The 26,007-nt window shown below is 44.3% G+C and overlaps 1 protein-coding gene across 2 annotated transcripts in view; it reads right to left on the reverse strand.

Annotated features, from left to right (window-relative positions):
- ATP11A (ATPase phospholipid transporting 11A) overlaps nucleotides 1–26,007 on the reverse strand; it is a 413,748-nt gene that overhangs the window by 106,428 nt on the left and 281,313 nt on the right. For both annotated transcript variants that reach the window (XM_033948051.1, XM_033948052.1), the window contains exons 11-12: nucleotides 11,830–11,980; nucleotides 11,469–11,666 (exon numbers count right to left, since the gene is read on the reverse strand). In XM_033948051.1, coding sequence (XP_033803942.1) covers nucleotides 11,469–11,666; nucleotides 11,830–11,980 — 349 coding nt within the window. The remainder of the gene's footprint in view (nucleotides 1–11,468; nucleotides 11,667–11,829; nucleotides 11,981–26,007) is intronic.

Here is a 26,007-nt window from a genome sequence, read left to right on the forward strand (position 1 = left end):
TTGTCTTGCAAAACACTCGCAAACCGGGTTACTCGCAAACCGAGGTACCACTGTATAGGGATCCTCCACCATTGGATTTGCATGTCTAGAACTCTGTTGCTTAGATTAAATTTTATTTTTTTTATTGGGATATATTAACTGCCTCTTCATGAAGAGATTCACCCAAAGTGGTTTACAGTACACTGAATAATAATCAGGTATTTTTAAGCGTTTTCCCTATATTGCTCCAGCCCCTCTTCTTACCTCTATTAATTGTATCTATTCTGCTGATTGTTCCACTTACTGATTGTACTTGCTGATTGTACCTTTTCTCTGATTGTACCCATTCGCTGATTGTCCAGCTCTTCTTCACTGTAAACCGTCTCAAACTTCTATGGCTTTCGCGGTATATAAGAAATAAATTATTATTATATGTCCTGGTAGGCTCACAATCTAAACTGTGGTACCTGGGATGGTAGAGGGTTAAGTGACTGGCCCAGAATCACATGGGGTAGGCTGGGATCACAACCTCTGGGCTGAGACAGCAACTCTAACCACTAGGCCAGGCCTCCCTTCTTTGTTTTCCAGGTTTTTTTTTGTTGTTGTTGGTTTGCTTATGTTTTGTATAGTCTTGTTTTCAGTCTCCTCTTCTACTTTGTTGCAGATGAGTGAATTACTGAGATGTTTGGGGTTTTTTTTTTTGTTATTTCCTCCACTTTCATCATGTTTTTAGCTAAGAGAGTGCTATCCACGATTGTCTATTTGGAAAGTTTGCCAATATATTACTTGAATTTATCACTTTGAATTCTTTTTCCCAGCCACAGAAAGATGCAGGCCATCATTACAATATAGTGTTTTGTTTTTTTCATACATTGCACCGGCAACTAATGTATTTAGAACGTTCCTGTTTACACCATGTTTTGAGCCACATATTGAAATGTCTGCCGATGATACCTTTCCTTAGACAGATAACACCGTTGAAATGCTAACCTTGACCGGGACAGTTAGCATATCTCCAACTTCTAGAATTCACTCTGTGTTTTAAAGGTGCTGTTTCTGGTCAGGTCATTTGTCCCTAGGTCAATTATACAGTAACGTCTATTTCAGAATCCATACTTCATTCTTTTTTTAATTTAGTTTCTGTTCCTATTAATTAAAAATCCCGGAAGACATTTCACCTTTTGTGGCCTTTGGACTGTGGGACAGAGGAAATATGGAAAGGTCTTCGGGTGGGGTTCCATGGATTAGAATAGCTTAACAAGATTTCTACTAATGAGATGTACAAAATGTCCACGCATAATTCATCATTGCATTTTGTTGAATCTGTGTGAAAATTCTGTACCATGACCTGCAAAAGTATTCACTTGTTCTTCCCCCTAGATTCCATTCAGTTACCAAAATGTGACCAAGATAAAGGAACACACTTGATGTATTATCTTTCATGTAACATATTTCTCCTTCAATTAACTGTGATGTAGGTGTAAATTAATTTTCTTTCACTTAGATAATTACATTCTAAAATAAACAAAAAGGCCTTGTTGATATAATAAACACATTCAAATAGTACATGGTGCCCTGCATCTCAACTAAATCAAATTTCAAGACAGCTTAATATTATAGGATGCTGTCTTAGATACTAATTATAAAACAGAGATCACAATAGTCAGAGAAGAATCAAAATCTAGAAAAAGAAATAAGCAAACAGGTTTGAAAATTGCGAGAATGATGCAATTTTTACTACAAAGATTGTTACAATAATTCAATTTCTAGTGTGTGAAAGGGCCAAAATTTTTTCCATCCAACAGGCTACCCAACCAGTAAGAGTAGCCCGAGAGCCCGTCTCGAAGGGCGGATGATAACACGGGGCTGGGAGCCCTGTGTCGCCTTCGAGTCGGGGGAGGGGTTAGGGGGAGGAGAGAGAGCAAGGTTTAGTGGGTTGCTAGGAGCGCGCTAGGAAACCGATGCGCGATTGGATGGGGAAGAGGGGGTGGCTGCGGAGGAGGTCTTAAAGCCGGGACCCTGGAGGACTGGGGGTTTTTTCTGGTCCTCCAGGGCGGCTTTTTCTCCTTCTGAGTAGTTGTTCGCGGTCTTTTGGCGGTTTGCGGTCGGGATGGAGTCGGATGGTGTGCCTTGTGGGGGAGATGAGGCGGCGGTTGGCGAGATTTTGCTGCTTGCGGGTGACTCGTTTTCGGAGGAGCCGGAGGAGCAGGTGGGTCATGAGTCAGCGGTGGTACGTCCAGCGCGTCGTTCCAAAGTGGCTGCACTGTCGGCGCTTGCGGGGGCAGGAGTAATGGGGGCCCTGGGGAGCAGGTCCGCGGTTTCTGGGTCGTCAGTTAAGGCAGGGCGCAAGTCGGGTGCGTCGAGCAGCTCTGTTCAAGCTGTTTCGGCCGGCCGTAGCTCGGTTACCTCGTGTGTGGGCGGGGCGTCTGCAACGGTCGCTTTGCCTGTTGCTACCAGTCCTGTTTCTGTCTTGCCGCGGATTGTGAGCAGGGGGGGGTCTGAGATTGCGGATGTTCTGCCCGCTGATCTCCCTAGTGCGGAGGTGGGGTCAGGTCACCTACGGGTTGAGGCTGCTACTGGGATGCCTCCGGTTTTGAGTGGGTTGCAGACTGGGGGGTCTCCTGGAGTGGTCGGTTTTGGTAGGGGGGTGGAATGCATGGGTTTCAGGTCTGTTCCGGTAGGGGGGCCATCTGGAGCATGGTCTGGGGTCTTTCCGGGGGGCTGGGGTCCGGGATGGGGTTCCCCGGGTTGGGGGCAGGGCTCTTCGGTTAGTGGAGTGGGTCCTTCTGCTTCTCACTGGGGAGGGAGTTCTGGTCCGGTAGCCATGGGCTTTATGCCCGCGGGCACTTATGGATCTGGTTGGGGAGTTCCTTTGGGTATGACGGGAGGAGTTTTGCCTGGTCCTGCCTCTCTTTTTACTTGGTCTCCACAGGTGCCTTCCTTTTTCCCTGGAGGTCGAGAAGTGGGAGCGTCGGATGTCGGCGGAGTCGGAGTGGCGGAGCGGCCTGGAGGTTCCGGTTCGGAGCGCAGTCCAGCGCTTGGGGGAGTCGTGGCTGCTGGCGGTGGCGCTACAGGTCCTACTCTACTCTCATCCACTTTACCTGGGGTTGCTGTTCATGGCGTCTCGGCTTCGACTTCTGGTCGTTTCAGCGGCAGGGACTGCTGCCAGTGGCGTCTCAGCAGTTCGAAGTGGAGATCTTGGCTCGTCTTCTACTCAAGGTAATGTGGCGCCTGTGCAGGTTGCTCTTGGTGGGAAGTCGCGCGGTAGGAAGGGAAAGCGTCAGCGCCAGGAATCGTCGTCCTCGTCGTCGGGGTTTTCTTCGTCCGATTCGTCGGCTTCGTCGTCATCCTCCGCCGGTCGAGCGGGCAGGTCTGAGGCTTCAGCGGGCGGTGAGGGTAGCGTTTCTGCGGGAGGAGTGCGGGGCGCGCCTGCGTTAGTGGCTCTTACCAAGCTGTGGGAGAAGGTGCCTAGGGTGTTGCGTCGGAAAATTCGCAGACGGTCTTGTCTGGATATATTTCGCCTTATGGAAGGCAGGGCTCAGAGGCGGGGTCATAAAAAATCTAAACGGGATCGTAAAGAGGTCAAATCTTTTCCCGTTGCGCGGTCTATTATTAATTGGATGAGGGCCTTCTTGAGACTGGCAAGCGTTTGGGGGCGCGCTAACCCGCAGGAGTATGGATTATTGTTGTCTTATGCGGATACCGTACTTGATGCTTATCAGCGGTTTGGAGGGTGGGCTTGGTTGAATTATGATGAGGCGTTTCGGGACAAAATGGAGGAAAACAAGTTTATGTCCTGGGGCACTCAGGACGTGAACTTGTGGCTTACTTATATGTCTTCCAAACCTCTGGCGGGTCCAATGGGTAGGGCGGGCGTGGGTTCTGTTGGCGGTGGGCGGCCCTTTCGCGGGAGCGGCGGGGGAGGGGCGACGCCGAGTTCCGACGTGTGTTGGAAATTTAACAAGTCCACCTGCCCCTTTCCTGACTGTAAGTTTCGGCATGCCTGTTCCGTCTGTAGTCAGTCCCATTCGGCCCTTAAGTGTCCTAAGCGGAGTGGCCTCCCAGCTGGACCGGTTGGGAAGTAATGGTGGGCAGTCGTTGCCGACGCCCATATGGGTTACAGCCATGCTCCCTTGGCTTGGGAGGTATCGTCCTCGGGAGACGGCGGTCTTTTTAGAATCGGGTTTTACGTCTGGTTTTGTTATTCCTTTTCAAGGGAACATGGTCGGAGGGAAAGTTCAAAATGCTTCTTCTGTTTCACAGTTACGAGATGTCGTTCGGGATAAATTGTTAGCGGAATTGCGCTTGGGTCGCGTTGCTGGGCCATTTCGAGAGCCTCCTTTTTCGCGGATGCTTATATCTCCATTGGCGGTCATTCCTAAGAAGGTGCCGGGTCAGTTTCGTCTCATCCACAATTTGTCTCGACCCTTTGGGAGTTCGGTTAATGATGGCATTCCGCGTGATCTTTGTTCGGTTCGTTATGCATCCTTAGATAGTGCATTAAGGCACATAGTTGCGGCCGGGCGTGGAGCTCTTTTGGAAAAGGTGGATATTGAATCGGCTTTCCGGTTGTTGCCTATTCATCCACAGTCTTTTCCTTTATTAGGTTTTCATTTTGAGGGTTCTTATTTTTACGATCGCTGTTTGCCGATGGGTTGCTCGATCTCTTGTGCGTACTTTGAAAAGTTCAGCACTTTTCTGCATTGGGTGTTGGTACAGCAGGTGGGTTTATCTTCGGTTGTCCATTACTTGGATGATTTTTTGTTTGTTGGAGCAGGTTTGAGTACTGATTGTGAGCGTTTAAAAAGGACTTTCGAGGAGATGGCAACGACTTTCGGCGTTCCTTTAGCTTTAGATAAGTCTGAAGGACCGGTTTCTTCCCTAGTGTTTTTAGGGATTGAATTGGATGCAGAGGCTATGGTTACTCGGCTTCCTGCGGAGAAGGTACAGCAATTGCTTGCGCGTATCGAGCAAGTGCTATCGGCCCCTAAATCGACCTTGCAGGTGGTTCAATCCTTGTTGGGTTCCCTTAACTTTGCATGTCGTGTGTTGCCTATGGGCCGGCCTTTTTCTCGTCGTTTGGCTGCAGCTACTTCAGGCGTGCGGGATCGTAGGCATTTTCTGCGGCTTTCGGGAGGGGTGCATGCGGATCTCCGTATGTGGGCCCTTTTTCTGCGTGATTTTAATGGGACGCTTCCAATGCAGATGCCTGAGGTTACCAGTATGGATTTGGAGCTGTATTCTGATGCAGCAGGTGGGGTAGGTTTTGGGTTATTCTGCGGTGGCGCTTGGTGTGCTGAGCGCTGGCCCGATGAGTGGGCAGCTGCTGGTATTACGAAAAACATTACCTTATTGGAATTGTTCCCTCTCGTGGTGGCGTGTGAATTGTGGGCAGAAGTTTTCCGCAATCGGCGGGTTGTGTTCTGGTGCGACAACTTAGGAGTGGTGGAGGTAGTGAATAGACAGGCTGCGCGTTGTTTGGCGGTGAATTCTTTGATGCGGGAGTTAGTGCTGCGCTGCTTGCGTTTAAATTTGTATGTGCGGGCGCGTCATGTTCCGGGTTTCCAAAATGGTATTGCTGATGCCTTGTCTCGTTTTAATTTTTTGCAGTTTCGTCGGTTGGCGCCAGAAGCTCGAGCGGAGGGTTTGCCGATGCCAGCACATTTATGGAACCTGGTCAGGAAGGAATCTGGGAGATGCTCCGCTTGCCAGTAGCTGCTTCCACGTGGTCGCATTATAATATGGGGTTTCGGACGGTGGCGGCTTTTTTGGCTGCTCGGGGCTGGTGCCCGGGGGACGTGGCCAAATCCTTGTTGGCTGATTTTGTGTTGTCGTCCTTTCGGGCTCAGGTGTCTCGTGGAGTTGTCCGGGGACGTTTAGCGGGATTTTCCTTCTTTTGTAGGGCTTTAGGGTGGGCTTGCCCGGTGTCTGGTTTTCTGGTTCAGCATATGCTCCGAGCTATGAATCGCGTTCACCCTACTCTCCCTGATTCCCGTTTACCTATCACCCACGAGCTTCTTCTGAGGTTGCTTGACGCTTTGACGGTTGTTACCAGTTCGCCCTATGAGGACAGATTGTTTAGGGCTGCTTTTGCCACATCCTTTTTTGGTGCCCTGCGGGTTAGTGAGTGTCCCTTGTCACGATTAGGTCTTCGCGGGCTTTTGGTATCACATGTCAGCTTTCAGGGAACGACCGTGCGGCTTCGCATTGTCAGTTCTAAGATGGATCAGTGTGCGGTTGGGCATTGGGTGGTTTTACATGCGGTATCAGGCTGTCGTTCGTGTCCCATTACTTGTTTGCGTTCTTATCTTGCGGTGCGTCCGGAAGGGGGCGCCGTTTTGTTTGTCCATGCAAATGGCTCTCCTCTTACGCGCTATCAATTTCAGGCGGTTTTGCGTTTGGCTTTGAGTTGCTGTGGTGAGAACCCGACTTCCTACGGGACTCATTCCTTTCGAATCGGAGCGGCCACGAGTGCAAGCATTGCAGGCATGTCTGGGGAGGGTATCCAGCGTTTAGGGCGTTGGGTTTCAGATGCTTTTAGGGGTTATATTCGTCGGGGGGGTTCGGGGTCGTTGTCGGCCAGTAGAAGGGGAGCTCGGTAATTGGTTGGGGTGATGGCATGATCATTGTACTGTTTGTGAATAGTTATTGTTGTTTTTATTGCAGATTCCAGTGGCAGTCGTTACTCCTTGTGGATCGTTGGTCACTCTTTCGTTCACTGGGCGGCTGAGCGTGCGTTGATTCGCCCTGGCGGTCGCCATCTCGGGCTGCGTTCTCAGGGCCTCCGTGTTTCCTGGTGGGGCCAACGTGGGATGCGATGGAGTCAGCTGCTGCTGTTGATGGAACATCTGCAATCTCGACCTCGTCATCCTGACATTTTGCTTATTCATTTAGGGGGGAATGATGTTGATTCCTGCTCAGGGAAGGATTTGATTAACATTATTAAGGATGATTTAAGGGTTGTTTTAGATTGGTTCCCTGGTGTGTTGTTAGTTTGGTCAGATATTGTACCGCGCCCTCGTTGTTTGGCGTCACGTCGCTGGACTCGTGGGTTGGCGAAGCTTAATCGACAGGTTGGGAAATGGGTTATGGGTCAGGGAGGATTACAGTTGTTGCACGACTGGGTGGATGTTTCGTATGCTGGGTTATTTCATAGTGACGGGGTTCATTTGTCTGCAGTGGGTTGGGATCTCCTGCTAGATGACTTTGCATCAGGCTGTGAAAGAGTGCTGGCCACGCGGTGAAAGTCGCAGCTCCCTGGGCGGGGGCGGGGGGGGGCCTGTATGAATACAGTCCTGTGGCGGATCTCCCGAGCTACTGGGTGCTGGGGCTCATCCGGCGATGAGCGGAGGGCCGGCTGGGAGCCGTGTCTTGGGGGATATTGACCTGGTTAAAGGGGCATGAGGTCATGCCACCCCTCAGACTCTTGCTGTTTATGGCGGGGTTGGGGGCCATTTATTGATGGTTACACCGGGTAGCTCGGGAGGAGCTGGCAGATTTTGTTATATGAAGTTACTGTGTTAAAGATGTTAATTTATGCAAATAAATTTGTTGATATTTTATTAATAAATTGAGCTGCGGCTATATTCCAAGATGGTGTGTGGTTTCAGTTATTTGGTCTAGGATAAGGGGATGGGGTGGTTGGGGTGAAGACAGTAGGGGCTATCCAGATCCCGCTGTTAAGAGTAGCCCGAGAGCCCGTCTCGAAGGGCGGATGATAACACGGGGCTGGGAGCCCTGTGTCGCCTTTGAGTCGGGGGAGGGGTTAGGGGGAGGAGAGAGAGCAAGGTTTAGTGGGTTGCTAGGAGCGCGCTAGGAAACTGATGCGCGATTGGATGGGGAAGAGGGGGTGGCTGCGGAGGAGGTCTTAAAGCCGGGATCCTGGAGGACTGGGGTTTTTTTCTGGTCCTCCAGGGCAGCTTTTTCCCGCCCACCCACCCTCTTTCAGTGGCCTTAGTAGCTCGGGTAGGCGGATCTCCCGAGCTACTGGGTGCTGGGGCTCATCCGGCGATGAGCGGAGGGCTGGCTGGGAGCTGTGTCTTGGGGGATATTGACCTGGTTAAAGGGGCATGAGGTCATGCCACCCCTCAGACTCTTGCTGTTTATGGCGGGGTTGGGGGCCATTTATTGATGGTTACACTGGGTAGCTCAGGAGGAGCTGGCAGATTTTGTTATATGAAGTTACTGTGTTAAAGATGTTAATTTATGCAAATAAATTTGTTGATATTTTATTAATAAATTGAGCTGCGGCTATATTCCAAGATGGTGTGTGGTTTCAGTTATTTGGTCTAGGATAAGGGGTTGGGGTGAAAACAGTAGGGGCTATCCAGATCCCGCTGTTATAAGTGTATCATGAACTGCTCTTCCCTTTTTGCTGTAAACAAGCCAGTCTGTAGTACGAAACAGAAAACATTTTAAGGAATGCTCATAGACATTTCTGCACAAAGATTTTCTACCAAATTTATTTAAAGACAATTTTCAATAGAAATACTCAACAGCTCAGTTATCGGTGTGTATGCTGAACTGCTTGTACATAACCCAACATTGTATATTTAAATTATTTAAAAGATGAATAATCATGTTCTTAATTATAGTTTTATTAACTATATTTACAAATTTGTAAGAATGGAAATGGAAGTAATTAGTAAGTACAGATTCATTAGAATGATTTAGAAGAGAAGGTGATCATTATCTCAGCAGTCCCATCTCTTCCTGGATTGCACTATCCCTCCTCTGTTGGAAGATGCAAAGCATATTCAAAAGGTTTGCTGCAAAATAACCTTAGATAAATTGGAATACTGTTTTGACACTCAGGATTTAGAGTCACTATTAAGGACCGTGCCTACTTGACTGCAGGTCTTAATATACCTTTTTTAAGAAGTACTGGAGATTTACTTTCTTCAGAGATGATAGTATAGTAAACCTACTTTATTATGCATATACTCAAAGTTGAACACACTGGCTGAATTTTCCCAATTCAGTCTCATTTTTTTCAAGGTAAACATACTTTGTACTTGTATTATTGATAACAAGATGCCAAGATCTGCCAACCAGCTAAACAATAATACAACAAGCAGATCAATGAAGAGAAATGTGGTCTATTAGTACCTTCACCTGACATGATTTGTGATTCACTGCTTATGCTGCTGCTCTGAGGAGAAAGTAGTGTGTTGCTATTAACTAGAAGTATTTTACTCATAGGGGCAAGATTCTCAAAAATCCCCTATAGTTCCACCATGACGCAGTCTTCTTTGACAAAACATGGACACATCTGCTTACAGTACTAATAAACCATACTTCTCTTTATTGATCTGCTTGTTGTATTAATACTTTATACTTGTACACTACTGAAACAAGACAGAAAGAAGACTGAGCTTTGGTGCTGGAAAAGGATTTTATGCATGCTGTAGATTGCTGGAAGAACTAACAAATCAATTCTGGAAAAGATCAAACCGACTATGTCACTCAAAGTCCAAATGAAGTTACGACTGTCTTATTTTGGTCACACTGTGAAATAGATCACTGGAGAAGGACATCATGTTTGGGAAGATCGATGGAACAAGGTGAAGAGGGCAACCTGCAATCAGCTGGCTGGACACATTGAAAACAACCGTGCAAATGATGCTGGAGGACCTTACTGGACTAGCAAAAAAATAATTTCTTTTAAGATCTATAATTCATGAAAATAACTAGGACTCGAAAATGAGTCAACGGCACCTAACATACAATATTTTTGCTACCCGTTCCATTTGAAAATTTAATTGTTCAGAGGCAAAAGTTTAGATTAACGACTCCCAAGCAGACTATCAGAAAGAACCTCTACAAGATATATAGCATCTATTAGTGGACCCCTTCCTGGGGCTCCGCTGAACTGTAGGAGTTGCCTAGATGGAATATATGCCATTGTCATTTTTGTATCTTTTTTCTAAATGTTTTCCCAATAGTAAGCTATAACTACTTTGGACTCCTGAAGATAGCTAGATTATCAAGAAGTATGACTTCATATCACACACAGAGCTCTGATTGGTCCATATTGGCTGTGATGTCACAGACAGACATCACAATAAACAATCAGATTCCTTGAGGCAAACTGATACTGATCTAAACAGCTTCCTCTAACAAAAGGAGAGGTACAAGGGAACAGCTTAAGATTTTTCTGATATAATAGCAAGAAAAGGACTGATATTCAGCGTGGCTTAAATGAGCAGGAGATGGTGAGTAGATTTCCTTTATGTTTTCTCTGAGGTTCAAGAATCCTCCTCCCCGTATTGTGTTCTAAGATTTCCTTTTCTACTGATGTTAATTTTTCATGTTCTAATAAATGAAACCATCTTTCTTTTCTCGTTTGGAAAATTTTTTTTCAAGATTGTAGTATCTTGTTAATATAATTGTATATGCTATAAAAATACAAAGAATGCTGAGCAGACCAGCTGTCCAGGTAGAATTTAGGCAGTGGAGGGGTAGTCCAGAAGCACAGTCAGGGAAGCTGGAAGTTATATAGGTACTGATGATAATTAGGTCCAGTACCTGCATGATAGATGGAGCTTGTTGGGCCACTGGGGCTTGCATGCATCTGAGAAGCTGAAAGCTATGCTATCAGTAGTTTCATTATCAGCAGGGCTTCCCAAGGCAGACAGGTTTCAGCGGAGATGTCAGACTAATGATGTATCATCCATCTAGGCAGCGGCAGATGGGCAGTGTTGGAGGCAGATGATCACATTTGATATGATAACAGTGACAACATCGAATTTATACTGTACTATACTATCTTTGGTCACTTAGCTATCAGAGTGAAAGCACTCCAGGTTGCCAGCTGACTCAAAACTGTAGTGATAGTAGTAGTCAAACTTAACTCAAGTAGTCATATCAATACTCAACTGAAGAAAATCTTTGATCCCCTGACACTGGTTTTCATTTCACAGCAATCCCAGTCAGTGCCTCAGGGCTCATGGGATCATCTGTGAAATCAAACCATCACCAGCAAAATTTCAGCTAAAAAACAGTGCAACTCAGGCATGAACTGCTCGCACTGCACTTTTCATCTGTCCAGAATGAAAATTTCAGCTGAGATCGCCATGAAATGATAGCCACTATTGGGGGATCAAAGATTTTCTTCAGCTGAGTACTGCTATGACTACTTGAGTTAAGTTTGACTACTATTACTATCTCTACATTTTTGATTTACCAGCTCTATCTTTAATGCAGAGACAGTTTTTGTGGCTTGATTTTCTGTGATAAGGATTTTTTTCTGCCTGTAAGGCTATTGCAAAAGTAGAGCTAAGGTTTAAATGCACTGCTGCTTACTTTTTGCTGTTATCAGTGGCTGGTGCCCCTGCAACATCTGAGGCTTTTTCCTTCTTTTCCCTTATTTGTGAATAATGATGTGTCATCCTTATTTAATTTACTGGAGTGAATGAATGTTTTGGTAAGAGGTCACTATATACCTTGTACATGCATTTGCTCTTAGAAACACATTACAGGTTGTTTACCTGTCCTAGCTCTTCATTGAGGTCAGATGTGTTCACCAGTGGTCCTTCTCCTGTTTCTTCATCAAACATTTCTTCATCCCAGCTGAGGAAGTAAGAGCCAAGGAATTTCTGCATTTCCACAGTTACATACATAGATACAGGAATAATGTAGTTGAAAAGAACCATGAAAGCAAGGAAGTCTGTAAACGCTTTGAGGAACTGCAAAAAAAAAAAAAAAAAAATCCAGTGAGGTTTTTCAAATGACTGAAACTTAACAAGCTAAATTCAAATACATTCTCATTGGTATTACATTATTATAATAGCTGTTCAGATTACAATCAATATTCTATCTGTATTGCAATGAGAGTAAAAAAAAACATACCAGATTTCTTTGCCTTTCTGAATCCGTTTTCTGGTTATACCATGGTTCATCATGGAATGGCTTACTTTGCCATACATATTTCAGCACAGTGTTGATTAGAGCTTTAGTAAGCAGAATACAGAGGTATACTATCAGAAATGCATTCATGGATCTGGAAAACAAACTCAGATCAGTTAGGGTAGCATACAAATCCCAAACTCTATTCAAATTATGATATGGAGGATTTATGGTTTTCATTTATAACCAGAAAACCCTGACAAAATATCCCTCCAAAAATGGTCTTCCATAGTTACTCTGATACCCTATAGATGACATCATCAGCTAAACTTACCCATTCCCCAAGGAATTATTACCCAGCACAAATACAATTTTTTGTATGAATCAAAAGTGCCTGTCATTTACTTTATTCCCAAAATTCATAAGTCCCTCATTTTACCACCTGGTCACCCTATAGCATCAGGTATAAACTGCTTTGGAATTTCTTTCATCATTTGTGGATCAATAATTAAGATCTTGTATCTCTAAAATTCTTATGTCCTGGATTCTTCCCATTTGATTATTACGAAGAGAGAGGCTAGCCAAGGAAGCACAAAATTTTAAACTGTTCTTCCGATATGTGAAAGGAAAGCAGCCGGCGAGGGAGGAGGTGGGACCTCTGGATGAGGGAGACAGGAAGGGAGTGATGAAGGAGGAAAAAGAGGTGGCTGACAGACTAAACATGTTCTTCTCGTCGGTCTTTACAAGAGAAGACACATCCAACGTGCCGGAACCGGAAAAAATCTTCAAGGGGGATCAAGAGGGAAAATTATCATGCATGGAGGTAAGCCTTGAAGACGTAATCAAACAGAGATTAAAGACTGACAAATCTCCGGGCCCAGGCGGAATCCACCCAAGAATACTGAAAGAGCTCAGAGACGAAACAGCGGAGTTACTGCGGCAGATTTGTAACTTATCCTTGAAAACAGGGGTAATCCCGGAGGACTGGAGGATAGCGAATGTTACACCGATCTTCAAAAAAGGATCGAGAGGTGACCCGGGGAACTACAGACCGGTGAGCTTAACCTCAGTTCCGGGGAAGATGGCTGAATCATTGATCAAGGAAAGTATCAATGAACATATAGAAAAAATAATCTGATGAGAACAAGCCAGCATGGTTTCTGTAAAGGAAGATCGTGCCAAACGAACCTACTACAATTCTTTAAAGGGATAAGCGAACAATTGGACAAATGAGACCCCATAGACATTGTATATCTGGATTTCCAAAAAGCCTTCGACAAGGTACCCCATGAGCACCTACTAAGGAAACTGTGGAGCCATGGGGTGGAAGGGGACGTGCACAAATGGATCAAGAATTGGCTGGCAGACAGGAAACAGAGGGTAGGGGTAAAGGGACACTACTCTGACTGGAAAGGGGTCACGAGTGGTATCTCGCAGGGGTCAGTGCTGGGACCGCTGCTGTTCAATATATTCATTAATGACCTGGAAACAGGGACGAAGTGCGAAGTTATAAAATTCGCGGACGACACAAAACTCTCCAGTAGGGTCAGAACTGTTGAGGAATGCAAAGAACTACAAAGAGACCTGAACAAACTGAGTGAGTGGGCAAAAAGATGGCAGATGAGCTTCAATGTAGAGAAATGTAAAGTCTTGCACATAGGGAAAAGGAACCCGATGTATAGCTATACGATGGGAGGGATGGTACTGGGGGAAGGCGACCTAGAAAAGGACTTAGGGGTATTGGTGGATAAAACAATGAAGCCAGCGGTACAATGTGCAGCGGCCTCAAAGAAAGCGAACAGAATGTTGGGCATTATCAAAAAAGGTATCACTACCAGAACGAAGGAAGTTATCCTGCCAATGTATCGGGCTATGGTGCGCCCGCATCTGGAGTACTGCGTCCAATACTGGTCGCCGTACCTTAAGAAGGATATGGCAATACTAGAGAGGGTCCAGAGAAGAGTAACAAGGATGATAAATGGCATGGAAAACCTTTCATATGCTGGAAGGCTAGAGAAGCTGGGGCTCTTTTCCCTGGAAAAGCGGAGACTTAGAGGGGACATGATAGAGACTTATAAAATCATGAAAGGCATAGAGAGAGTGGAGAGGGACAGATTCTTCAGACTAGCGGGGACAACAAAAACAAGAGGGCATTCAGAAAAGTTGAAAGGAGACAGATTCAAAACAAATGCTAGGAAGTTCTTCTTCACTCAGAGGGTGGTGTTCACCTGGAATGCACTTCCAGAAGAGGTGATAGGACAGAGTACAATATTGGGTTTCAAAAAGGGATTGGATGACTTCCTGATAGAAAAGGGGATTGAAGGGTATAGATAGAGGGTTACTACACAGGATAATATGATTAAGGAATGAATGATTTAGGTAAAGGATCACTTACAGGTCATGGACCTGGAGGTCCACCACGGGAGCGGACTGCTGGGCACGATGGTCCCCTGGTCGGACCCAGCAGAGGCAATGCTTATGTTCTTATGTTAGAAGGCTTTGACTGGGTCCCCTTCAAGTGCATTATCGGTTACCTTGAATATTACATCTCTTTATATAAATACTCCACATCGAGAAGCTTTGTTTGATACACTATCATTTGGAACTCCTGAATTAGACTAAGTACTGTAAGTGCTAATTCTCTGTTATCTATTGCAGAAATAGCTTTGTGTGAAAATTACTTTTTATTTGACCAATTTTATTTACAAATCAAAGGCACAGCTATGGGAGCCACTATGGCTCCTATAGCCTACCTATGTTACTGCCTTTGATGAACATTAACTATCATGAGATTTGTTCTGGTGTGGAGGAGATATATAGAGAGGGCTCTTTTCAAAAAAGAAGTCCAAGTCCGATTTGGACATTTTCCTCTAAACATCCAAAATCAGAAGCACAAAAATGTCCATTTTCGAAAGTCGAACTGCTAGCTGTCTCCCACCCCCCCCCCCCCCCCCATTTTTTTTTTTTTTTTTTTTAAATCATCTACTTGGATGTCTAGGCCAACAGGACATCCAACCCTTAGGATGTCTAAATTTATATCCCATTTTCAACCAAAGAAATGTCCAAGTTAAAAACGACCAAATCCAGACCATTTGGATGTGGGAGTGGCCATCATTGTGATGGACTAGCCACACAGACATGCCAACAGAGCAGTGGAACACCTTAGAGATCAATGCTGTGAATTTCACATAAAGAGATCCAGAAGTACATCTTGCCATATACCCCTTCTAATTTATGCTGAGCCCTCCAAAACGCACCCAAAACCTATTAGACCCACCCCATTTATTTATTCAATTTTCTATACCGTTCTCCCAGGAGAGCTCAGAACAGTTTACATGAGTTTATTCAGGTACTCAAACATTTTTCCCTGAATGTCCCGGTGGGCTCACAATCTATCTAATATACCTGGGGTAATGGGGGATTAAGTGACTTGCCCAGGGTTACAAGGAGCAGCGTGGGTTTGAACTCATGACCCTAGGATGCTGAAGCTATAGGTTTAACCACTGCCACACATTCCCCTCCATGGCAGTATAGTAGGATTTTGATGGGTTTTGTTGGTGGGCTCACACTTTCTACCATAAATGTACTGGTTAGAGTGGCTTATGGGCCTGGGTCCTCCTCTCCATGGCTCACTAGCCCATCCACCAGGCTACTTAAAACACCTGTGTGATACTTTACTAGGTTTTCCCATACCAGATGCTACTGTTATAGCGATAGGTTTGTATCCCTCAGTTAAATTTTGCCAGTATAAAAGGTTTGGGGAAAGAATCTTTGCCTTTCAGGCAGCCAAACTAAATATTTGGCTTTCCCAGTGTGTGTTAGAGGCCTCTTTTTATCTGGATTTTAGAAAACAGATAAAAACTCAATTATTTACTAGGCTAGGGTCTTAACACCTTTTATATTTTGCTATGTAAAATTCTCCGCATTCTTTTTATGCATTTTATAATTTTATGTATTTCTCTGTTTACTGGCTTTTAATTGCTGTTTTTATATAACTTGTAATGTGTGTATCTTATTCAATTGTTGTGAACCGCTTAGAACTCCCAGGTATTTATTATTATTATTATTATTATTATTATTCATTCAGATTTTTTTGGGGAGGTGGAAGGGGGGTCTATGACCACTTGGGGAGTGTGTGAGGGAGGGTCATTACTTAATCCCTCCCATGATCATCTGGTCAATTTGGGTTCCTTTGTGGCACTTAGATGCTTCTAAATACGATCTAGCTCCAAACATCTAAGTTCCGTCCAGGACGTCTTGGAAAAGGTTTGATTATCATCGCAAGATGTCCAAGTGCACGCCCAAAGCCCACATAAAACACACCCATAACATATGCAACTATGGATACACAGTGGGAGAAACGTCTCGCTAGGCATCCAGGAAAAGAATTTTGATTATTGGCACTTGGACGTCCCTACGATTAGGATGTCTAAGTGCCAACTTAGGCTGTTTTATGGATGTTTTAGTTTTCTAATTATGAGCCCCATAGACATTTTCTTGGTGTGGGGAGATACCCGGACCCAATTTGTCGGCATTAGGGATTTGGCATCCCTCCTGCTGGGGAACATTACGGGGGGGGGGGGAGGGGGGGGGGGTGTCGGCATGAGGGATTGGGCATCCCTCCTGCCGGAGAACATTGCAGCAGGATTCAGGGGATTGCGGCAGGAGAGACTGGGCATCTCTCCTGCCAGCGATCATTCGGGGGATCACAGCAGCTTCGGGCAGGAGGGGACTGGGCATCCCTCCTGCCGTGATGGTTATGGGGGCAATGGGACAAGTTGCCTGGGCTGCTGAGCTGATCGTGGCAGCCGCAATCAGCTCAATGGCCCGATCTGGAACTTATACCTGTTGTGACTTGGTCTAAGTCAAAACGTATAAGTTCTGTCCAGGCAACATGTCAAACTTTTCGATTATGGCTGCCGAATGACTAAGTGTAGGTCAGCCCACATCCCACCCACCTCCCACTGCTCCAAAAATGACCCTTTTCACTCTGGGTGCACAGAGGCAAGGAAAGGCCCTAAGCTGGATTTAGATATGTCTAAAACCCTCTTCAATTACTGGTATTTGAATGGCCTGTCTTTTTGATTGTCCAAGTGCTGATTTAGGTGGATTTTTAGACTTATTTATTTTTTTATTATAAGCCCCATATCTTCTAGTTCACTACCCAACAGCAGTCTCTGTTCTTTATAATATTGAGACCTAGATTCAGTAAATGGTACTCAAAAATTGGCACTGAAAAAATCAGCACTCAATGTTATTCTATAATGGGCACTCAAAGATGAGTGCCCATTATAAAATACCATTGAGTGACAATTTTCAGCACCTGAATTTGGGTGCCAGGACTTAATCTGCTGAAACCAAGTATAATTCCAACCAAGTGTAATTTCCGGTGCCCAAGTCAGGCCCACATCCCCAGTATTCTATAACACTGCATGCAAATTTTAGGAACATCCATGACCTGCCCATGCACCTCCCATGGCCATACCCCCTTTTGGGTTGTATGCTATAACATAACATAACTTTATTCTTCTATACCGCCACAATCAGACGATTTCTTTGCGGTTTACACTGAAGAGAGCTGGACTATCAGCGAAGTACAAAATACAAATAGCAAGAATACAACAATTTCCTAAGAGTAGTAAAAGTAGAATTATTGTTATTAATATAACTTCTATTTAGGAAATGAAATTATCAAACAGGACAGTCTTAATTTCTTTCTGAAATGCGCCATAAGACAGCCTGGCTCCACTGATGTAATTACCTAACCAGGGCTGATGTTTACTTGCATGAAACGAAAAAGTCCTATCCAAAAAAGACCTGTATCTACAACCAGTAATTTTTGGATAGGCAAATTTGGGCACACATTTTTATAGAATAGTGTGGAAAAAGATAGCACCATTTTGGATTTGGATGCACAATTTGTGCCAAATAACACTCAATTGGCACAATTTAGGTAGGCGCACATCTTAAATCGGTGCCCGATTTTGGGTGCCACATATAGAATCTGGGGGTATAAGTACTGCACTTATTTAAATGTCATTCTATACTCTTTATATGTGTAAAACACATCATGTATATTATAAATGTTTCCCATTTTTCTCTGAACCACCCAAATAAGGTCACACGCAGAGTTTGTATATTTACATTTCCTTCTGTTAAATTATGTCATTACAAAAGATTTCTGGAGAGAACTCTCTCTTTTCAAACTGCTAAATTGAATGGTTGGTTCGGTAAAATTATGTTAGGATCTTCTTCTTATCTTGATTTTAGAAAATTATTGAAGACTCAACTATTTGAAAAATTTGTATCCTAACTGGTTTTCTCTTTTAAAAATTCCATGCTACTTTTATGTAATGTATCACGTTTTAAATTGCATTTTTACTGTACAAGCAGTTCTTATTTGCTGTAAACCATTCAGAACCATTCTTTTAAATTGTACTTTTCTTTTAAATCATATTCTCCTCTGCAGGATCAGTTCCTATTTATTGTACATTGCTTGGAATTGTATTCTTCACTGTATAACTAGTTATTATTTGTTGTAAACCGCCTAGAACCTTTTTTGGTTAGGCGGTATATAAAAAATAAAATTATTATTATTATTTATTATTATTAGTTTGGAGCAATTACATCTGAAAAAGGCTAAGCAAGATTTAGCTGTTTAGCTGTCCACTCATGGTCTTGAACAAATGATCTCGAACAAATATACTGGATAAAAGCTGACCCAATAGTCCTGACCACAGCAGTGAAGTAACTGAAAATTAGCTGTTCTATAAGCTAGAAATATTGTATAACAACTGAACATCCCATTCATTTTAGCTGGGCTTCCTTCCTTATAAAACTCAGACTGCGCATTTCTGTTGTACAAGCATTTTGAGCAGTTAAGATCAGAATCAAAGCCTGTTTGCAAAAAGGGATCAGGAAATCAAACAAGCAATTTATACTGCAGTTCTTAAGTTTTAACTTAAGAAGAAAAAAAAAAAGCACTACACAGTACAGATATTCCTCTAATTAGGATATAAAGCATTCTTCAGGGCTGACTGGCCACCTACCCACATCCAGGAAAATGTCAGCTTTAGAGGAAGCAGCCACTTATGGAGAGACCAACATAGATTTTTTTGGATAATTAATACTTAACTGATAATTGCTGCTAAAGACTGGATATCCTTTCATATATTTGCAAAGCTGGAAAGCTGACCCTATACAATGTTGATGACAAATGGAATGTGATCCTTCATCTATTTTACAAAGAATGTGCTTCAGCCCAGTAAAACACAGGGTTCTTATACCACTTAGACATCCTGGGAAAGAAAATGGCTGAAATCTAAAACCACCGACAGGGAAAACTCATCTTTTCAAAAAATTCATAGGCAACTAATTCTTTAACTATTTCATCCTGTACATATTACTAATCTTTTGTAAACCGCATTGAACTACCTGGTTATGTGGTCTAGAAATTGATTTATTGTATTGTATTATTGTTTTGTAACTGAGATCTGCCAAATCAAAACTAGGATAGTCTCACTGACTGAACCATGCTGAACAGGATTCACAAACAAGCATTAACCAGGACCTCGGAAGTAGGGTGAAGGAGTAGCAGCATAATGTAAGAGACAATCAAGTTATACAGTCATCATCCCCCATCATCAGAATGTATCTTGATCTACTTAGGAGAACCTTGCAACACATTCTCTGTACAAAATCTCCTTCATCTGCTTATTAGGTAACACTGATCTTCCATGACAATGCCAGCACTAGGATTCACACAGGCGATTAAATTGTCAACACATTAAAAAGCTCACATTTTGACCTGCAAAGGAGCAGACATGAAGTTATTCACATCAAAATATCACCCTTATCATAGATAGATTACTTTCTAACAACAGAAGGGCCCTAACAAGAGTTTGGATTGAAATTGGAGACATGAGAAACCTAACTGCTGAGTTTCCTGAAGGTCTTGGTCTACCTCCATGGGGATGAAAAGCAGGCCCCGGGGGGTGGGGGGGGGGGGGTACATCACTCCAGGGCCTATGAAGCTCAAAGGGGCCCAATGAAGCCCAAGAAACATCCCAAAAACTAAAACGTGTCGTATCGAAAAGGAGACGTCCTTACAAACTAAGACAAAGAACAGCGCGAGTACATTCGTGTACAAGATCGCGAAGCATTGAGTAAGCGCAAAGCAATAGAAGGCCGTGACAATGATAAAATACTCAGTACTGAGTGATCTAGCAAAATAGATTCACTTTGATTATTTAATTAAGAGTTTGGCAGACAATAAATGCTATTATAAACATCTTTTACTAAATATATTACTTTATTATTACATTTATACCTATACATACTTATCTAAATATATCAATGTAATCTACAATTGTTAGAAATAAATAATAATATACACACACATATATGTGTGTAGAATTTTGTATAAGGTCGGATTTTCTCTCGGCGGCCGTGATGAAAGGATAAGTACAGTGTCAAAGCAGGATGAAATAAATCCTTAATGCATACTTAATAATGGCCTTAGAAAAAAAAAAAAAAAAAAGGGCCTACAAAAGAAAGACCTATGTTCTATAACAAGTGATTGCTTTGGTTCTCTCCAGAACTACAGGTCTTTAACCAACAAGGATGTAAATTGGAAAGAAAATGGCATAAATCTTGCCTAGATAAGGGCAGGCTCAACTGTATCAGATACATAGTAATATACAGCTAAGCTTTAACAGTAGCCAAAAAAATATTTCTCTTCATGCATTAAATATGTTGCATATTTAGCCAAACTATTTAAAATAGTTGTAGAGGTGTAGTAGACCAATTACTATTTTGAATAGCTGTTTAGTTGCGTTTTCAGCCTATCCAATGCATTGATAGAAATATTCTTTGCAGTAGCCAACGAGATAAGCCAAACTGGCAGGAAGTGGGGGGGGGGAGGGTCAGCCACATAGAGAGGCACATTTTTGAGATGGAAGGAAGGAAAAAAGAAAGGGAAACTGGAGAGGGGCTGGCACTACCTATTTGATTTTTATCAGATGCCTACGAGGCAGAAGGATCATGGCACTTTTGAGGCACATTTCAGGGTGTCTGTATATGAGTATCCATCAACATTATGAAATTAAGAAACTTTTTTTTTAAAAATTATGGAAGTAGCCTTAGCAAGCTAAGTAAGCCTCGCTAGCACAACTACACAACTAGCACAACTACACAGTGCTAGCAGGACTCGTGAGAACTGATGGCAGCCATTCAAGAAGCGGTATGGGGCTGGATGCCGAAAAGATCACTCTTGCTCTGCACCACTGGCCGTGACAGGAGGCAGCCGGCAGCCATCCAGCGAGGGAGCTATTTACTGGTAAGGGAGCTATTTAAAAAGGTACGGGGGGATTTACATGGGGGGATGATTTACAGGGGGGATGTCGTTAGATAGGCCGCCCCTTATAAGAAAGCCGCCCCCAGTACTCATGTTAGTAAAATCTATGTATAGGCCGCGGCCTATACATGGGGAAATACAGTACTCAAACTCCAGAATAACAAGAAAACCCCACAGAAGAAGAGGGAGCACAGGGCCTGAGAACATTCACAGGCCTCTTGTTAACTGCCCCTACTGAGCAAGGTCACTATCCAAGGTCATGCAGTTGGGCGGCAAAAACCCTAGTGAACGGTACAGGTTAGGAGGTGAAGAACTTTTGTGCACGAAAGAGGAGCAGGACTTGGGTATGATTGTATGTGATGATCTTAAGGTGGCCAAACAGATTGTACAGGCGATGACTAAAGCTAGAAGGATGTAAGGGTGCAAAGGGAGAGGTATGGCCAGTAGGAAAAAGAAGGTATTGATGCCTCTGTATAAAACTCTGATGAAACCTCATTTAGAACATTGTGTACAATTCTGGAGACCGCACCTTCAAAATGATATAAACAAGATGGAGTCAGTACACAGGAAGGCTACTAAAATAGTCAGTGGTCTTCATCATAAGACATATGGGACAGACTTAAAGATCTCAATATGTATACTTTGGAAGTAAGGCAGGAGAGGGGAGATATAATATTCTAAATACATACGTGGCATAAATGCGCAAGAGGCAAATCTTTGTCATTTAAAAGAAAGCTTCGGAATGAGAGAGCACGGGATAAAGTTAAGAGGTTTAGGAGTAATTTAAGAAAATACTTTTTTACAGAAAGCATAGTAGATGCGTGGAATTGTCTCCCAGTAGAGGTGGTAGAGACAGACTGTGTCTGAATTCAAGAAAGCGCGAGACAGGCATGTGGGATCTCTTAGGGAGAGGAGATAGTGGATTCTGTGGATGGGTAGGCTGGATGATCTATTTGGCTTTTATCTGCCTTCATGTGTCTATGCTTCTAGAAATAAGGACTGCAGACAAAACTGACTCAGGTTAACTATTGTGCTATTTATTGAAAACAAAGAGGCAACCCTATCAGTATAAAAATTAGTATTTGAAGTAAATAGGGATTCTATGATTTCAACATAACTATTTATTTCAGTAGAGCATGCGTAATGCTTCACTCTGTTTGTGACATTTTGGCTGTCAGCTAGTAAGGCAGGTTAATTAAATATTGAAAAAAAAACAACTTAAATTAATTGATTGTATACAAACTATGCTACAGGAAGCACTGTATAACAAGCTTTCTCCTTGAACAACCCCCTAACGCAGGCTAGTTGCCAAAGCACTATGGGGCTCATTTTCAAAACAGAAAGATGTCCACAAAATGGCATTAAGTGATACTTGTGACAAAGTTGATGGAACACTAATAGTGTATATAACGTGATTATAATCAAGGGAAAAAAGACCTCAAAATACCCCTAAAGTGTGATCAATAAAGTCACAAATGTTTTGGGGTTAGGTATCATCACCGGTCAAAAACCCTTGAATTTTTAATATTTTTTTAATTTTCATTGATTTTTAATTCTATTAAAACATTTTTTCTTTTATTGTAAATATAATGTATGTAAACTTCATACTTGAATTTTTCCTTCTAAATGATTGAGCATTCAAATGACCAGCAACTGTTAGTTCAATACCATAATAATCATTCTGCTTATTTAGAAGATAGTAAGCACTTATCTTTAATCACGTTATATACACTATTAGTGTTCCATCAACTTTGTCAAAATTATATTATTATTTGGACACTACTTCGTTTTCCATTCCTTTATTCAGTTAAGTGATACTTGGACATTTTAATTGCCAAAACGTCCAAGTGCCAATTTTCAAAACTGACATTTTAGACATCTTGCAGGACATTTTCCCTCCAGTATGTCTAAATCTTAGGGGCATGTTAGAGGCACGTTTTGGATGGAATTAGGGCAGCCTTGAATGTATTGCAGGGATACCGAAACCTTTTTGAAGACGTCCAGGGTGTCATTTGGATGTTCAGAGTTAAACCTGTTTTAGAAGTGCATAATGATATAAAAGGTACCCAAACTATACAGATGCATGAATATATGACCCTCTCCCACACACACTCTCCCAGTGATCACAGACCTCCTCATATCCCCAAAGGTGTGAAAGAAACAGTACATACCAGCCTCTGTGAAGCTGCAGATGTTATGGGAAATCCTAGTACAGCAGCAAGCAGGTGTCTGGAGTAGCCTGATAGCACAGTTACTTACCGTAACAGGTGTTATCCAGGGACAGCAGGCAGATATTCTTTACGCATGGGTGACGTCACCGACGGAGCCCTCGGTACGGACCTTTTTACTAGAAAGTTCTAGTTGGCCGCACCGCGCGTGCGCGAGTGCCTTCCCGCCCGACGGAGGAGTGCGTGGTCCCCAGTTAAGATAAGCCAGCTAAGAAGCCAACCCGGGGAGGTGGGTGGGTCGTAAGAATATCTGCCTGCTGTCCCTGGATAACACCTGTTACGGTAAGTAACTGTGCTTTATCCCAGGACAAGCAGGCAGCATATTCTTTACGCATGGGTGACCTCCAAGCTAACAAGAGAGGGAGGAGGGATGGTTGGCCATTAGGAAAATAAATTCTGAAGTACAGATTGGCCGAAGTGCCCATCCCGTCTGGAGAAAGCATCCAGACAGTAGTGAGTAGTGAATGTGTGAACTGAGGACCAGGTGGCCGCCTTGCAGATTTCCTCAATGGGTGTGGAACGGAGGAAAGCAACAGAAGCGGCCATAGCTCTCACCCTGTGGGCCGTGACAGCACCGTCCAGTGACAGACCGGCCCGAGCATAACAGAACGCGATGCAAGCTGCAAGCCAGTTGGATAGCGTCCGTTTAGAGACCGGTCGACCCAAACGATTCGGGTCGAAGGTCAGGAAGAGCTGAGGGGACAAGCGGTGAGCCCTTGTACGATCAAGATAGTAAGCCAGGGCACGCTTGCAGTCAAGACTGTGCAATGCCTGTTCCCCGGGATGTGAATGGGGTTTCGGGAAGAAAACAGGCAACACAATGGACTGGTTGAGGTGAAAAGCTGAGACCACCTTGGGGAGGAACTTTGGATGGGTGCGCAGAACCACCTTGTCATGGTGAAAAATAGTGAACGGTGGATCGGCAACCAGTGCATGAAGCTCACTGACCCTCCTGGCAGAGGTGATGGCAATGAGGAAAAGCACCTTCCATGTCAGAAGTTTGAGCGAAGTTGTGGCAAGTGGCTCAAAAGGAGGTTTCATGAGGGCAGACAAAACCACATTCAGGTCCCAGACGACCGGAGGAGGCTGCAGAGGTGGTTTGATGTTGAAGAGGCCCCTCATGAATCGGGAAACCAGAGGATGAGCCGTGAGGGGTTTTCCTAGGACAGGCTCATGAAATGCCGTGATGGCACTGAGATGGACTCTGATTGAGGTAGACTTGAGGCCTGCGTTGGACAGGGAGAGCAAGTAGTCCAGAACAGGTTCCACCGCTAAAGAGGTGGGATTGTGATGATGACGGAGGCACCAAGAGGAGAACCTGGTCCACTTCTGATGATAACATTGGAGGGTGGCCGGTTTCCTGGAGGCGTCCAAAATGAGACGGACAGGCTGAGATAGATTTCCTGGAGAGGTCAGCCCGAGAGAAACCAAGCTGTCAGGTGGAGCGAAGACAGATTGGGATGTAGTAGAGACTGATGCTGCTGTGTAAGTAGAGTAGGAAACACAGGTAGAGGAATGGGCTCCCTGGAGCTGAGCTGAAGCAGGAGGGAGAACCAGTGTTGACGAGGCCACCGGGGAGCTATGAGGATCATGGTGGCTCCGTCCCTGCGGAGTTTGGATAAAGTCCGCAACATCAGAGGTAGAGGAGGAAAGGCATAGAGGAACCGATCTGTCCAATCGAGAAGGAATGCATCCGGGGCCAGACGGTGAGGAGAGAAGAGTCTGGAGCAGAACTGGGGCAGCTGATGGTTGTGAGGGGCTGCAAATAGGTCCACTTGCGGAGTGCCCCAGCGAGCAAAAATGGAGAGGAGCGTGGGAGGATCCAAAGTCCACTTGTGAGGTTGCAGGATGCGACTGAGATTGTCGGCCAGGGAGTTCTGTTCGCCCTGGATATAGACAGCCTTGAGGAAGAGACTGCGGGCCGTGGCCCAGTTCCAAATGCGAAGAGCCTCCTGACAAAGGAGGCGAGATCCGGTGCCGCCCTGTTTGTTTATGTAGTACTTGGCGACTTGGTTGTCTGTGCACAGGAGCAGAACCTGAGGACAAAGAAGGTGCTGGAAGGCCTTGAGAGCGTAGAACATGGCTCGTAGTTCTAGGAAATTGATGTGATGCCGACGCTCCTGTGGGGTCCAAAGACCTTGGGTGCGTAGGTCTCCCAGGTGAGCTCCCCATGCATAAGGGGAGGCATCCGTGGTGATGATCATGGAATGCGGGGGCAGATGAAAAAGAAGGCCTCTGGAAAGATTTGAGGAGTTCAACCACCATTGTAGAGATCGCTGAAGAGACGATGTCACAGAGATGGGATGAGAAAGAAGATTCGAGGTCTGTGACCACTGGTTGGCCAGAGTCCATTGAGGTGTCCTGAGGTGGAGTCGTGCCAGGGGAAGCACATGCACCGTCGAGGCCATGTGTCCCAGGAGGACCATCATCTGTCTGGCAGAAATGGAGTGATGAAGGAGCACCTGACGACACAGGTGGAGCAGATTCCGCTGTCGGTCGGAGGGGAGAAACGCCCTCATTAGCGTGGTGTCGAGAACTGCTCCAATGAACTGAAGGCGCTGTGTGGGAAGCAGATGCGACTTGGGGTAGTTGATCTCG

The sequence above is a fragment of the Geotrypetes seraphini genome, chromosome 6 (assembly GCF_902459505.1).
Source record: "Geotrypetes seraphini chromosome 6, aGeoSer1.1, whole genome shotgun sequence".
Taxonomy (NCBI): Eukaryota; Metazoa; Chordata; class Amphibia; order Gymnophiona; family Dermophiidae; genus Geotrypetes; species Geotrypetes seraphini.